The 16,983-nt window shown below is 28.4% G+C and overlaps 2 protein-coding genes across 2 annotated transcripts in view; both read left to right on the top strand.

Moving 5' to 3' along the window:
* The first annotated feature begins 3,531 nt into the window (after positions 1-3,531).
* On the top strand, positions 3,532-6,080 carry LOC101497146 (large ribosomal subunit protein uL10). The gene is made up of 5 exons (XM_004490909.4): positions 3,532-4,041; positions 4,288-4,356; positions 5,121-5,219; positions 5,295-5,687; positions 5,776-6,080. Exons 1-5 carry the CDS (start codon positions 3,784-3,786, stop codon positions 5,920-5,922), a joined length of 966 nt encoding a protein of 321 aa, XP_004490966.1. The 5' UTR covers positions 3,532-3,783; the 3' UTR covers positions 5,923-6,080.
* A 9,774-nt stretch (positions 6,081-15,854) lies between these two features.
* Positions 15,855-16,983, top strand: part of LOC101496827 (nematode resistance protein-like HSPRO2) — a 1,798-nt gene continuing 669 nt past the window's right edge. Inside the window, exon 1 of the mRNA XM_012713082.3 lies at positions 15,855-16,981. Coding sequence (XP_012568536.1) covers positions 15,993-16,981 — 989 coding nt within the window. The 5' untranslated portion in view covers positions 15,855-15,992. The remainder of the gene's footprint in view (positions 16,982-16,983) is intronic.

Raw genomic sequence — 16,983 nt, 5'->3', positions numbered from 1 at the left:
ACCTTTTTTTATTATATTCTGAAGCAAGTCAACAACTCATCTTACTTTCTCCTCTCTCAACTGTAATGTCGCCCCTTTACCAATGTAACCCTCCCACCACCAACCAAGTGCCCCATTATCTCTGACGAAGATTCTGAATCAATCTCACCAACAAAAGTCCCACAACAATCTTCAAAACGAACTTCTAAACCTTCTCAAATTCATCCTCCATTCTTTATCAAATTTGGGCAAAATGAAAACTCAAAAACCCTAAACAACATTCCCCCAAAAACAAAAACCCATAAACGTTCTCCAATAAAATTCATTTCATCAGAACAGTCTCCACCTAAACTCATATTACGAGAACAATCTTCATCTAAAACTCAACCAACACAAAAAAACATCTTCCAAAATTTTAGTTCCTCCTATACTATCTTCTAAGTACCAAAAAGTTTTCCAAGACAAACGGGTAAAACGACCCATTGGCATTGGTAGAGTTTTTATGTTTGATAATCTTCAGTGTGAAGGTACTTCAATCAAACATCATACTGATGCTCTTGGTTGGTGAGACTTTCTCCAAATATCATATTCATTTTATCCTGAGGTTGTTAGAGCATTCTAATAAATCCCTTCTTGTCTCTAATCGAAAAGGCGTATAAATCCCTTCTTGTCTCTAATCGAAAAGGCGTATAAATCCCTTCTTGTCTCTAATCTAAAAGGCGTATAAATCCATATCACCCCTGCCATTCTCACTGAGATCCTACAGTTACCCTCTGAAGGACCAACAGTTTTTGGGAAAGATTGGTATTTCGCTCTAAACATGAACAAATATTTGGCCTTTCAAGAATTGTTTATCCTTAGTTCCACTTGTATTATTTGAAGATAAATATTAACAAAATAACACAAGATCATTATGGAAAAACGAAGATCATTCTAGTTTATTAAAACCAAAAGTATGGAAAAACAAAGATTATTCTGGTTTATTAAAAACAGAAGTCTGAAAAAACGAAAATCATTATGGATTACGAAAATACCAAACTTATTTACACATGATCACTCGAGACATATCTATTTTGAGATTAAGAGAGGCAAATCAAAAACATCAAAAACCACAACAAGATCAATCTCCAGATTGATGATCTCCAGATTGATGGTTGAAGAAACAGGAACAACCATAACAGAAATGATAAGACACTTCTACTGCATCTCTTTAAAAAACAGCTTACGTAGAATGCAAAAAAAGACTAACACCTAAAAGATGTAAAAAAACTCTCAGTCCAACACTTTTTTTAAACAGAAATGAAGAACAATATGGTTATAAAGCATAAACGTTCTTGTTAATTTACAACACTTATCTATTAAAATTAAAAATGTACAACTGGATATCTAACGACTATATGAATTGTCGTCAGCCTTCATCAAACATATAAAAGAAACCTCAAGATCAAGGAAACAACAAGAGTTTGAAGTGAAAGAAATCAATCACTTAAACAATCACACTTGACAATTTTAAACTATTCAATTAAGCAAAAGCTCCAATTCTTTTTCACTAGATTCAATAATTTATTTGCTGAGTATCAAAACTAAAAAAAGTGTTGAGTGTATTCTGATCCATCAATCCTCTTAAAATTATTTCATTTGGAATTCAAGACAATATTGATAAAGATAGTTTGAGTGTATTGTGAAAATCCTTTGTGATTAAAAAGTGACTTGTAAAAACCCTTTATGGGATGAAAGGTAAACATTGGAAATTCATTCAAAGTCGAAAGGTTAAACATTGTAAGTGATCAAGATTGATCATGAAAATTAGTGTGAAAAGCAAGAACATTCTTGTTTGAGCAAATTAGCGAAAAAAATCACAAATTGTGAGGACTGGACGTAGCTCATCTTGGGTGAACCAATATACGTTACTGTGTGATTCTCTTTATCTTATTTTTATTTATTTCTTACTCACTAAGCACATATCACGTAGGGATAATTTCATTTGATTTCATTAACCAAGAATGTTCTCCTTTTGTTGTGTTTGAAACTAAGATTATTCTTGAATTAGCTAAACTTAAAAACAAGAATTAATTTTAAAAAGGGGAATCACAAATTCAAACCCCATTCTCTTGTAATTGACATTGCCATTTGAAACCAAATTAAATTTACACCGTTAAATTTGAAAAAAAATTAACAAAAATAAAAATTAAGAAAAGAAATACTAAATTATATGAACCAAACATATATTTAAGTTTATTTTATAAGCACAATATTATTCCTAAATAAATGTGTTATCTTATATGATTTTTAAATATAATTATGATTATTTCATGTTATTCTATAATAAATAAAAGCTTACATTTACACGTAATTTTGGTTGCTAAGAGGGCAAAACAAGTGCAATCTAATCGTTGATGATAGCCAATTATATGTTTCACAAAGTTATATTTTTGGTTTAACAAATTTATAATATTTTTTTTAGAGTTTATAATATGTTGTGTAAGATTTTATTTCAAGAACGGTTAAATTTATAGTGTTTCATATATTTTCTAATTTTTATTTTCATTATCATAATTAAAAATATATTTTATTTTATATTTATTAGTTAATTAAATCATTAATTTTTAATTCAATCAATCAGTTTATTTATTTAAAGTAGTTTATCTGTTATTTGATATTCACCATAAATTTATCCACTATCAAATGATTTCTTAGTCATCTACTATTATTTTAACAATAAGAATCTAAAACTAAAATAAAATTGTGAAAAATAGAACTATTTAGGTGAACACTAATCTCTTGAGATATTTATATCAAATGTTTTACATATTTTAATTACCTCTATTTTTGACATTATTTTTATAAAAGACATTATGAAAAATGGTAACCTTTGTTTATTTTTGGGCCAAATGAACTAGTATCAGTTGTTTTTTAGTTTCGAAAACTGTTTCAAAATCAATTTATGTTACCAAAGATATTATTATGTTGAGTCGTAGAATAGATCGCTCTCTTTAAAATATTTCGCTCTAAAAGGATAATGATAATTGGACCATTAAAAATTCAATTGGACTACGACCTAAAAACCTGTATCAAATCGACGTGACTACGACATAAAAATCACTAAAAAATGTGGCATCAAGCAAGAGAAAAGAAAAAATTAGAAAATACATTTTACTTTAGTGTACTTTTTAAACGAATTTAACACTATTTATATAATAATTAAAGCAAAACCACAAATATTAACTATCGTATGTGAGACTTAAATATTTATAAATATAAAAACTACTCAATATATGATAATTTTCAAATGTAGAATTTTAATAAATTTTTAAATTCACATTCTAACATACTCAATTTTCGAACATCTATCCAATAAATTTCAGAATATAAAAAAAAAAAAAAAACTCAGCATAAAAAGTAGACAGATTTGATGGTTTTTCAGAATCGATGCATTTGGACTGATATTGAAGGTAAGGAATGTTGCGCCCCAATTAAATTTCAGTTTAAAGCCTATTAACTATTTTGGGCCTTATGGGCTAGTATGGTTGCTTCTTGACAAAAAAACCCATTATCCAACTCAAAACCCTAAACTTTCTCTTCTTCCTATCGCTACTATATAAATCTCTTCATCAAATTCATTTTTAGGGTTTCCTGTTTCAATTTGTCCACTCGCACTCTCCTTTCCAACAAACCTTTTCTGAAACAGGAGGTTAAAGAGACGGCAACCATTTGCTGTCCGCCTTGACGTCACATTTCCGTCTTGGCCCTTAATTTTGCTTTGTCAAAAACCCTAAAAAACAAACTCATTCATCATCATCTTCGATGGCGCCAAAACCAACCAAAGCTGAGAAGAAGATCGCTTACGATTCCAAATTATGCCAACTTCTAGAAGAGTATTCTCAGATTCTTGTTGTTCATGCTGATAATGTTGGTTCTAACCAGCTTCAGAGTATTCGTAGCGGTTTACGTGGTGATTCGGTTGTTCTTATGGGTAAGAACACCATGATGAAGAGATCTATTAGAATGCACGCTGAGAAAACTGGAAACAATGTTTATCTCAACCTTATCCCTCTTCTTGTTGTAAGTTTTCAACTCTTTTTGATTTTCAGTATGTTGTTGTTATTTGAACATTGGATGAAAATTTGGTAGTTTAATTTTAGTGCTTATCCTAGATATAGCTTAAATTTTTGTTTTGATTTTTAGATGTAATATTTTTATAATGAAATTTATTTTCTTAGTTATTAAGTGATTAGATTCGATTAAGAGTAGTTATTGTTATTGAGTTGTTTCTTTAGGATTTATTTAATGTTGCCTTAATTGAAACAGGGGAATGTTGGTTTGATTTTCACCAAAGGTGACTTGAAGGAGGTTAGCGAAGAGGTTGCCAAGTACAAGGTGAAGTCACTTTTTCATAGTTTTTATATGTAATGTTATTTATCGTACTGTATCGGTGTTTACATTAATGTTGCTTCGTTGTGGTTTGATAATTGAATAATGACGGACAAGTTGTAAATAGATTTGAATGTGTTTGGGCGAGTTTTGTCAAATGATTTTGAATAAACAAATATAAATATTTTGATTAAAATTGACATTTTGGTCATCTCATTCGTGGATGAATCGATTTTCTTTCCAAACAATATTGAAGTTTATCCGATTAAAATTTCGTTCAAGGTATAATGTAATTTGTGTTCAGATGTATTTTCTTTGCAAACAAGTTTGAAGTTAACATAAGTTACTAGTTCAAGTTAATCTTAGTGTTTGTGTATCACTACTACTCTAAGGCAAACACAATTCTCCTTGAAACATCTCTTCTTGTCGATAGATTGTGAAATTCAGTTATCTGTCAATAATAGGATCCAATCGATCACAGTTTGTAGTACCATTTATTACTGTAGTGTTTCATGCAAATATATCGTTGTTTATCGAATGTAAATCACAAGTATGGATAGTTGCAAGTTTGTGCTCTTTAATTTTATACTGATATATTGTTATATACTCTCTTTTGTAATCCTCTCTACTTAATAAAATATGGCTTCTGTAATTTGTTTTTCTGGCCCGTTTTTGTTCAATATTAATCAAGAAGGGAGCCTTATTAACTTATTAACTTTAGTTTTTCTTGGTAATCTTATTAATTGAATGACTTTTTTTAATCTAATTAGGTTGGAGCTCCTGCTCGTGTTGGTTTGGTTGCTCCAATTGATGTTGTTGTTCCTCCTGGCAACACTGGTCTCGACCCCTCCCAGACTTCTTTCTTCCAGGTTTGTTCCCATGTGCTGTTGGATTTTAGATATATTTACGTTGATTTCATGCTAATGTTTATATCCTAATTTTAGGTGCTCAACATTCCTACTAAGATTAACAAGGGTACTGTTGAAATCATTACCCCTGTTGAACTCATCAAGAAGGGAGACAAGGTTGGTTCATCAGAAGCTGCATTGCTTGCCAAGCTAGGCATAAGGCCCTTTTCATATGGTCTTGTGGTTCTTTCCGTTTATGATAATGGTTCAGTATTTACCCCCGAGGTTCTTGATCTCACTGAGGATGCTCTCATTGAGAAGTTTGCTATTGGTGTCTCAATGGTGACTTCACTTTCGTTGGCCATCTCATACCCAACACTTGCTGCTGCTCCTCACATGTTTGTGAATGCCTACAAGAATGTTCTTGCTGTCGCTGTTGCAACAGAATATTCTTTCCCTGAGGCCGACAAGGTCAAGGAGTTCCTAAAGGTAATTGCTTGGAAATTTTAATCATCTCACAATTTGAGAACAATCCATTAATTTGGTATTTCTTATACATCAATATTGTTCAATACAGGACCCAAGCAAGTTTGCTGTAGCTGCAGTTGCTGCCCCAGCTGCTGATTCTGGTGCTGCCCCTGCTGCTGCTGCCAAGGAGGAGGAGAAGAAGGATGAGCCCGCTGAAGAATCTGATGATGACATGGGTTTCAGTTTGTTTGATTAAATATGTTGAATTTATTAAAATTGTTCTACTAATTTTGTTGTGTTAGATTTGATGAACTATTTCCTTATTTCAGTAATTTTAGATTGTTTCTTTTCCTTTTTTGTATTTTACATTTCGACTCCTTTTGGGTAATGTTAAATTTTTATTTTTATGTGTCATGTTTGCTTAGCTTTTGATTTTGCATCGCAGTTACCATGAACCTGTTCTACCTTGGCATTTAATTCAACTATTAATCAAATTAAAATTTGTTGTCTCCCCACTTTTTCATAATTTTAAGGATTTATTTTCATTGATAAATCACTTCATATTAAAATCTATTGTGAAATGCTACCAGTTTTGTATGATTCATGTGGTCTTATATATGGCGGCATCTGTCGTTGAACCTTAGTATGAGGCTTCTTCGATGGTTTCAAAGAAGAAAAATGTTCCGTGGAAAATGTTAACTGGGAACCTGTGATTTCATTTATGTTTGTACTTATATTAGGGACCGGATTAATCTTTAAGTTCATTTAAAGACATGTTAACAGCAAAGTAACAACGTTGTGTTAATAAATGAAAACCTGTGATTTCATTTATGTTTGTACTTATATTAGGGACCGGATTAATCTTTAAGTTCATTTAAAGACATGTTAACAGCAAAGTAACAACGTTGTGTTAATAAATGAAAACCTGTGATTTCATTTATGTTTGTACTTATATTAGGGACCGGATTAATCTTTAAGTTCATTTAAAGACATGTTAACAGCAAAGTAACAACATTGTGATAATAAATGAAAACCTTGAGGACTTTAAAAATAATTGAATTGAAGCAGGACCCATATCTTCCATTATTTTTGTTGGATAGATAGATCCCCAAAGTATTGGTTTTTATTTATTTATAAAATTAAACCATATCATTTTAAAATATTATATAAATTAAGATTTATTTTTTGGGTTTAAAGTTGGTTCTAAAACTGATTGTCTGATTATGCTATAAATTTGGACAATTTCAATTTTAAAATATGTTAAAATCTTGATATTTTTTATTTGGTTTGTGTACTTTTACTTGATTTCAAAACTTGACAATATATATTAAAAATTTGATATAATTTATTAATTTCAAGAATTTGATATGGATTATGAAACTATAATGATATAGCTAAGAGCAAACTTGAACTTTTTTTTCTTTTTATTAGCAAATCTTTGCCATATAATCCAACAATTATAAATGTACATAAATTATAATTTATACGCCGTACAACTACTCACTAAATCTGACATTCATGTTCATGTAAAATACAAGACAAAAAAAAAAAAAATGAGATTCATATTTTTAATACATAGTGAATGAAAAATACGAAAATCAATAAATTATTTATAACTGGTAAAATATTGACAAAATATAATATATAAGATTTATAAAAATATGAGAAAAAAAATGGTTCAAACTTATATAAGATCTCAAAATGAAATAAAAAAAAAATTAAAATAAACGAAAAGACTAATTTATACAAAATGAAGTAATTAAAAATGAGTCATGTTTAATAATATATATTAAATCTTATTTTCACATTCACTTCGGCCAATGATATCCCAAAACAAAGATTGAATAGTAAAAATTATAAAATTATAAAATTTTAAAAACGAAATGTAAAAAAGAAACTGAACATTTACCTTAAAAAAATAGTCAAAATCTTACATAAAATCACAATATTTCATCCTTTTTTGATGAGTGAGATTTTTAGATTGACATATTAAAGATTTTTAAATTTATAGGTTTAAAGATGAGTGAGATGAAAAATATGACACAAATTAATGTTATTTTGACATAAATGAACAAAATTAACTAACTTGACTAACAGAAGTCTGTCACAATTTAAAATCACTAATGATTTTGAAAGTGACTTGTCAATCAAGTATAATTGAACTGTATTTTAATTAAGGATATATTATTTAAGAAAATTTAAATTTATATTTGAAAATAATAGATAATTTTTCTGCACAAATTCTATCAAGTTGAGTATCAACGACGGAATCTTTAAAATAAAATAACCTAAACAATTATATTATTATATTATTTTTGCAGAAAATTATTTATTTTTCTCTTGAAGATTAAACTAGGTTTCAAAAGAAATTCCAGTAGTGTTTTTTTACACGGTTGGGTTGCCGAATTGAGTAGAAGAAAGGAATTGTCGGATTATTAATGGATCGAAGTGGGAGCCGCGATGCTTTTGTTTCCGTATTACACATTTTTTTGCTCTTAAAGTCCTAAATGATTTTTATTATAACAAGTCACATTTCATATATAAATAAATAGTTTTTGTGTGATAGTAAATCATTACACAGAATTATGGTATTTGATGGATGGATCCATGTTGTTTCACAATGACGCAATCAAATGTCTAATGACTAATGAGTATTTATCCAACTTATTTGGGCATCATATCATCCAATATCCATATTCCACAAGAGTGGTAATGGAACAAGTGCGTGCCACTTTCTTCCTTTCTTACTTTATTCACTTCTTTTACTATCAAAATCGTAAATTCATTGTGAAATAACAATTACTAGTAAAAGATATTTAATTAGTAGTATTCTATATGATTTCGTAAGTATTCCATATTCGACTTAATCTTAATTTTTCTTATATATTCGTAGTAGTATTATCTCTATATAATTTATATTTTATAGTATTTAATAAGAATAAGAATTTTGATATAGATTTCAATTAACATTTTTACACAAATTTGTAAACCTCAAAACAAAATTAGACTAGTAGGCAAAAATATGCCCCGCTTGCTTTGCAAAGTGCTTTTCGATTTGGCTGATTTGTCTTCTTAATAATATCTCGTATTTTTTTTTTTTAAAATATGTTAAAAATACTAATATATTCTTAAAAATTTAATTTTGATACATTGTTAATATAAAATATTTTATATTCTAAAGTCTTGTATGTGAATTTTAAGATAATTATGATTGTAGTTGATTTTTTAAAAAGTTATGACACTTTTTAATTAACTTATGTAAAAGATATTTAAAATGGTTGTATGTATCAATTAAATATTTGTTTTTCTTAATAAACACAATACTTGTTTTTTTTAAAATGAAAGACTATCGATCAAAAAATTTAATAAATGAAAGCTTATCCAACCTATTGCAACGCATCTCAATCTCTTTTTCTTTCATTGGGTCATCTTATATTATTAATCCATTGTGGATATCTACTAGTCTAATAATTGAGTTCTACAACTTTTTGTTTTCTGTTTTTTTTTTAATATTAAGTATTGACATATTTTTTAAATTATTTAAATTTTATATATTTTAATATCTTTTTAAAAATACTACTAATATTATTTTAAATATAATATAAAAGACTTAAAATTTTCCATACTTTATATTTTATTATGTTTAAATATATTAAATATTGTTTATAAATAATGTTTATATACTTTTGTTTTTTATATCATGTTGGTAGCTTTAATTCCGACCGACCTAATCCTTCACGAGTACAAATTATTTAGAGACGACACTAAAAGGGCCTATTAAAATTTAGACTTGTTTCACATACATTAGTGTGAGAAATTGAATTGACCTTGAGTTGGTTGGAGACAACTCATTTCACATACATTAAGAATGACTTTAAATGAAAGAGAGATTAACAATTTTATCCAATTATATTCTTATTAACAATTGATTTATTTCTCACTCTTATAAATTTCAAGTAAAATATAATGTAATGATAATAATTTATATATATAATAATTTGAGGGTAGATTTTATAATAGTATTTTTGTCAAATTATTAAATTTTTTATGAAAAAGTATCTTTAACACTTTGTAATAAAAAATCATTTACTAAATTAATTTTATATGATAGTAATTCTTTTTAAATTAATAATTTAATTAATTAATTTAATATTTGTTAATACAATATTAATTTTAAATAAAAATTTATTACTTTTAGAGTAAAATATTAAAATATGAGATACTTTTACTAAGTACAAATTTTTTGTATGAGTTTTTATTAAGTATAATTGTTTTTTAAGATCTAAAGTAATTGTTTTAGTATTTTTATCTTTAGACCGATCTACTGAAGTAATACTTATTATTAGACGAAGAAAGTATATACACACTAAATATTTGTTGTTTTAAAAATTATTATGAGTTGTGGTAGTTTTTAACAAAATTCAGCAAACTAATTCTATTTAAATAAGGTTATAAATCACGAGAATCAATATTAAATTTAAGGAGATTGTTTGATACTATTAATTATATTTCAGATCATTAAGTTAGTTTTATTTTTTAATTCAAAACATAGTGAATATATAAAAACTTATACATGGTGGATATATAAAAACTTATCACTTCTTCGGTAAAATAAAAAACTACAATTTGTAATGTCTAGTTCAGCAGATAAATACAAATTTTAATTTTAATTGTAATTTTAGTTTTTATATTTGTACTGATTCACGCACGAAATTGGTTTTTTTATTTTAAAAGTTGATTCTTTTATTTTAAAAATTGACAGTTTTGGTTATTTATTTTGATTTTTTAATTAAAAAATAACGACGTGTGTTGCTTTAAGGGATACGACTTATGATAAATAATGTAGAATGATTAACACACATAAAACTGAAATAAAACACCGTTAAAACTTAGATTTTAACTTTAATTTTTTTATATTTTTAATTTAATTAACAACATATGAATAATTAATACATCTAAATAATTCTATGTAATAAAATTATACAACACGTCCATTAAATTATATTAAATTATTATTTTTTTAATTTAAAAATTTAATAAAAAAATTAATATTATTAATTTTTAAATTAAGAGAATGATCAATTTTGAGTTGTTAATAATAGATATAATTAAATTTAAATATAACTATTATTACGTTGCATATCAAATTCTGAATGTTAATTCAAAATCTGACAATTATATACGGATTTCTTATAATTCTATATAAAAATAATTAAAAAAAAGGTTATGACATGTTAAATTATCCGATGATGATGATGATGACAATTTAGTTGTACATGTGGCAGTACGTATAGGGTTGAAAGCTATGCTGTGGCTGGAAATTTGCCCGACATGGATTTGGTTGCAACACGTAGTAACTACGCTACGTGTCTCCTACATAAATAAAAATAATATTTTAAAAATTAATGTAACTGTTTAAATTTTTAAACGGATATTTTATTTCAGACAAAATATAGGACCAAAAAAGATAACTAAATCACAAGGAAAAGATAGATTGATTACAAGATATTGTATATCCTTCATCGTTTATGCACCACAAACTTTTAGGTTTGGGAGGATTATATTAGGGTCTAAATTTAAGAAATTTATAGTGTATTACCTTCCTTTTCATGATTAAACAAAATTGATTGTTAGGCTTGGTGGAATTAAAGTGACCCATATATACTCAATAGATTAATGGCACAAATAAGCTCATCCTCCTTAAATAACCAATCTTAGTTGTTCAATATTATCAAATGCCTAACTTTTAACTCATTACCATCAACATGAAATCGATCACAAATAGGAAGGGAACAACCAGCCACTTTCGTTTACAAACTTCATTCAATATTGTTTGAGTAGTTATAAGACTTCTCCATGATAAGATTTTGGTCTAAGAAGCCCAAAGCAGCATCTAAGAATGTTTGGATTATAATAGGATCCAAATTATAGTTCAATTAATCGATTAGGATCCTAGCTAAATCAAGAAATTTCAAATGTAGTTGCCATTGAAAAAGTTTTAAAGTCTATCAACGAAAAATTTAGACAAATGTCAACAAAAAAGTGAAGGCAAAGTCAACAATTTAATAAAGTGCACAACCTTCAACAACAATAAAGAAGTTAAAAAGTAGAGAAAATTAAAAGAGATATGCATTCAACAATTAGATATTGAAGACAATATAAATTGTGTGTCGACTCGCAGTGTATTTTTGTTGAAATTAGTTCAACAAATATACATAAGAATGACATCATACGAAACATTGTATGGTCATAAATGTATGGCTTTTTTTGTGCAGGTTAGAAATAAGAAAAATGGATATTGAGATATGAAATCATTGGAAAAAAAAATAGGTAATAAGAGACAAATTAAAAGTTGCTCGAAATCGATAAATGAGTTATGCTGACAATAGAAGAATATCCTTACTATTTGAAAAAGACTATCATATGTTCTTTAAAGTTATCCCAATTATTGGTGTTGGAAGAGCATTGAAAGTGAAGAAATTGAGTCTTTGTTTCATTGGATCGTTCCAAATAATCCAAAGAGTGGGCCATTTGGCTTTTGTTTGGTCTTGTCGACTCCTCTAATTGAACTACACACGATGTTTTTCATGTATTCCAACTTAAAAAATACATTATGACTCTTTATCAAACTTTAAACTATGACTTCATTCAAGTTAAACCAAATCTCACTTTTTGACCTAAGCCAATTCAAATTGTGGAGCAAAGCTTAAAACCTTGCGAAATAACTCTTGGTAAAAGTTATTTGAGGAGAGGCAACCCCGGAAGAGGCTACTGGAGAGATGAAATCTGACATTATGGCATAATACTCTTATCTTTTCTTTTAGGTAAGATTTGAAATTTTTGAGGACAATTTTTTTTTCAAGGGATAATAGTGTAACAACCTTTCTTCACTATTTTAGAATTTTGTAAACTAAACGTTCACTTTTGCGATGCATGGGTTTATATAATAAATCATGACAATAATATAAGTTTTTTTAGTTTTCATCATAATCTAAAAAACACACGAAACAGATAAAAAGAATATTTTTTTAATAAAAAAACTATTTTATATTTTGAAATACTTTTTTACAAACTATATTTTATTTATTTACTTTTAATCCCTATTTTACAAAGCTTTTGTAAAAAAAATGATACTTTTAGTCTCTAAAAAAAGTCTTTATAAAATCAAAATAGAGACTAAAATTGATTTTTTTAAAACTAAACTTAAAATGTCATAATTTTGTTGAAATTAAAATTATATTTAATGATATATGTTACTCAATTTAAAAACTCATTTTCAATTAAGATTAAGATCGAAATAACTGTAATGCACTTCATTGCTGGCTTCATAGAAATTAAGAAATATACATTATATTATACATCACATGTATTTAACAATTCATAGTAATTTGAATTCCTTCAAGTTTTCATGAACTAAACACAGTTCCTGGAGAACATTTGAACATTCAATCCATTGAGACTACAAAGGTTTAACTAATACAAACCACCATAATTGAAAAACTAAAAGAGTGCACTTACCAAAATAGGTAGGAACAAAACCTTGCAAACGATGACAAAACATCACAATCTTGAAAACATCACTTAGGTATAGTAAACATTATTTATTAAGACATGAAATTCTAATAGCCACTTTAAATTTAATAATTAAATGGCACCATGATGGCTGTTAAAGGTCTTGATGGATTGCAAATGACATGATTCAAATTGGCCGAGATCAAGAACAATGATGTTGCAAGGGAATGGAGCTTAACAAAGAAAAAAGATGTAGTTGATCCTATATCTATAGTCATAATTATATGCATCAAGGGTATATCGATGTGTGCATGCTCTCTAAGAATTACGTGTGGATCATTAATTGCATATATTACATTGATTGACTAGATGGAGTATTAAGATAGTAGATGTGTTGGCTAGAGGCAACTTTAAAGAATAGTTGCAATCATGAAATACTATATAGAACACATTAATGCATGCTTAATGTACTATAGATAGATTTTAGGTATTATAAGATAAATATAATGGTTTTAGTTAATACAACTTGTCAATCTTTTTTTGTTTTTTATTTTCACATGTGATAACTTGTCACATTTGAAGCACATATTGTAATTGTGATTAAACATGATTTTGGTGCCAAATTCTTCTCTATAGAAGTAATATAATTATAAATAGTAATAGATTTGTGATTTGTTTGGTAAATTCTAGAATTTTTGCGGTATGAGTATGATAAAATCTTTTGTATAATAAATACAAATAAGATAGGGGTTACTTTATGTTATTAGAAAAAAAATTAAAATTAAATAACTTTTTTACTGATAATAAAATTTCCTTAATTCCTTATAATTTATTATTATTATTATTATTATTATTATTATTATTATTATTATTATTATTATTATTAGTAAACGGTAGTTTTCAAATAAAAATATATTCAATAGTTAATATATTGTAAGTAACAAAAATAAAGTGACATAATAGATTTTTTTGTTTAAAAAAAACAGTTTTTTTTATTAGATTTAATGTTATAATTATTTGTGCACAGATTGCATATCTTTAAATACATTCAATATCGTGGCTAATATAAAAAATAAAGTGTATAAATTAACTTCCTTATAAAACTGTTTAAGATAATCCAAAAATATCTAGAGACATAGATATGGGTGGATGAATTGCCACTGTTCAGGGAATATTATCTCACTTTTTCTATATATAATATTTTGATTTACTTTACATTTCTTTGTCGTTTGGAAAGAAACAAATCTTTCTTTTAGCATAAATTAATCTGAATACGAAATGTTTATTTTTATTTTTTGGTTCTGAATTCAAAATGTTTCTACTCTGTAGATGGCTTTTGTGGCCGTTGCTTTTGCATTATATTGCTGCAATCAATGTGGATATGGTATGTGAAAACAAATCAAAAATTAAAGTAGCCGCACTAGTTGAACGAAACCTTTTTTTTTTTTCTTTCAGTAATTGAACGAAACTTAGCATGCAAAATGTAAATAAAGCTGATTAAATTAGTAACTCCACATCTACATTATACATATGGTGTCTGCTTTTTTAATACCTGTAGCAAATTTAAGTAATTAGTGTGTTATATATGTTAACCTAACTATTTGCCTCAAAAAATGTTCACGTAAATATTATTTAAGCAGCCGTCTATGCTATTCATAGGAGAAGCACATGCACTTATGCTTGATTTTATATTTTATTTTACAATATTACTATTATTTTTAAAGCAAAATAAAATAATGAAAGTTCGTATAATGGAAATTGTTATCCGTATCCAAGGTTATTTTTAAGATAAGAATATTTATGTGGGCTGTGAATATATAAAAAAGTTATTATACACCGCTTCAATTTTAATACTTACTTCTGATGTATCCATGAAGCAAAAATAGAACTATTTTTTGTATAAAAAAGTGAAATATTATAGATAAGTTTAAATGTACATAAAAGTATAAAACATTAGCTAGGTAAGCATTTTAATAACTTGGCGGAAGGAATTGTTATCGTTACGTACAAGGAATGGGCAAAATGAATCGTTGGATGTTCGAGTAGGATTCCAAATGAAAAATGTCACATATGGAGCCAAAATCCCAAAATTGAGTATACAATAATAATGTAATATTTTGTGTGGCTAAAAAATACATTAATGTAATGTAACATTGCGATTGGCTCATAGTAAGTGACCGGCCACAAGGTTTTGGAGAGGTAGGAATCGAAACACCAAAGAGTCTCTCGCAAAGCGTTGTTGTACCTAAATAAGAAGGTTCATCTCCAACGACTCCACTACTACTCATTTTTTGATTCCAAACAAAGATACTCAATAATCTTCTTTTCTCCTTCAACTTCCTTTCTTGTCCTATTACGTTAGGTATTTTTTTGGATAAGATCCATGTCCTGCTTCCATTCCACCATCCCCGCATATATTTATTATTTTATTAAAATTCAATGCACAAAAGTTATTTTTTACTGATTGATACCATAAAAATCAACCATGAAAATTATTACTTTCTAAGGATAATTTTTTGTTTTCAAAAGAAATAATAATACATTCCATGTTGTATGTTTAAAATTCAAATTATAATCATATAACATCACACACCGCCGTGACTTTCAAATTCCTCGTTCTTCGTTTTGTGTCTTTGTCTGATTCTTTCCCAGTCCACACGTCTTTTTTTTTCTCTTTAAAAATATTTTCCAAATCTTTCTTCTCTTATCTATATCCATGTATAATTATAAATACCCGTTTTTATCTTCCTTGCTCTCTTCAAACCAACACAACACTACTTAAACTTTTGAACCAACTTCATTCATTCACTAAATATGGTTGATTTAGAATGGAAACAAAATATGCTAAACTCAAAAAATATATCTCCCAAATCACCCAAACTCTCTTTACCCTTTCCCACTTTAAAGCTTCCACTTCCACTTTTACCAAACGACATCTCTACAGCGTCGTCCACACTTTGCACCTTATACGACAACTACCTCCGCCTCCCTCACCTCAAAACCCTTTGGGCCTCCAACAACTTCCCTAATTGGGCCAACGAGCCCATCATAAAACCCGCTTTACACGCTCTCGAAATCACTTTCCGATTAATCTCAACCGTTTCATCAGACCCAAGACCCTACGTCAACAAACGCGAATGGGCCCGACGGGCCGAATCACTCGCCAAAGCCCAAATCCAACTCATCTCCATACTCTGCGAAGACGAAGAACATAACCCAAACTCACGTGGCAATGCTCCTGTGACTGACGTCAGCAATATAAGCCAAATCAGAAGCTATAGCGAACAAAGCTTGCTCCCAAAACTCGCCACGTGGCAGAAATCAAAGGATATAGCACAGAGAATCCTTTCCACCGTGGAATACGAAATGATGAGGTGTCCTTACACGTTAGGTTTAGGAGAACCGAATTTTAACGGAAAGAAAATTCTCCGTTACGACGACGTTTGCAAACCGAATTTGTTACACTCGCTAGAAACAACGCCGTTCGATCACGTCGGGAACTACGAAAACAGAACGCTACACGCGACGCACCAGATTATGGAATCGTGGACACGCGCCGCGCGCGTGTTGATGGATCGAGTGAACGAAGCGATTGACGGTAAAAGATTCGAGAAAGCCGCGAGTGAATTACACGCGGTGGAGAAGATCTGGAAGGTTCTAATAGAGATCGAAGATATGCATTTGATGATGGATCCGGAGGATTTTCTGAAACTGAAGAAACAATTAGGGATTCGAAAATGGAACGAAACGGTGCCGTTTTGTTTCCGTTCGAAGGAGTTGGTGGAGATAATGAAGATGAGTAGGG

The sequence above is a fragment of the Cicer arietinum genome, chromosome 2 (genome assembly GCF_000331145.2).
Source record: "Cicer arietinum cultivar CDC Frontier isolate Library 1 chromosome 2, Cicar.CDCFrontier_v2.0, whole genome shotgun sequence".
NCBI lineage: Eukaryota > Viridiplantae > Streptophyta > Magnoliopsida > Fabales > Fabaceae > Cicer > Cicer arietinum.
Note: the sequence above shows the minus strand (reverse complement) of the source record. Positions and strands in the feature narration are given on the sequence as shown.

What these genes read in the sequence shown, in the direction of transcription:
- LOC101497146 (XM_004490909.4), top strand. Translation starts at nt 3,784, where the DNA reads ATGGCGCCAAAACCAACCAAAGCTGAGAAGAAGATCGCTTACGATTCC. An exon ending in ACCTTATCCCTCTTCTTGTT is followed by an intron (nt 4,042 to 4,287) that starts GTAAGTTTTCAA and finishes TAATTGAAACAG; the next exon opens with GGGAATGTTGGTTTGATTTT. An exon ending in AGGTCAAGGAGTTCCTAAAG is followed by an intron (nt 5,688 to 5,775) that starts GTAATTGCTTGG and finishes TGTTCAATACAG; the next exon opens with GACCCAAGCAAGTTTGCTGT.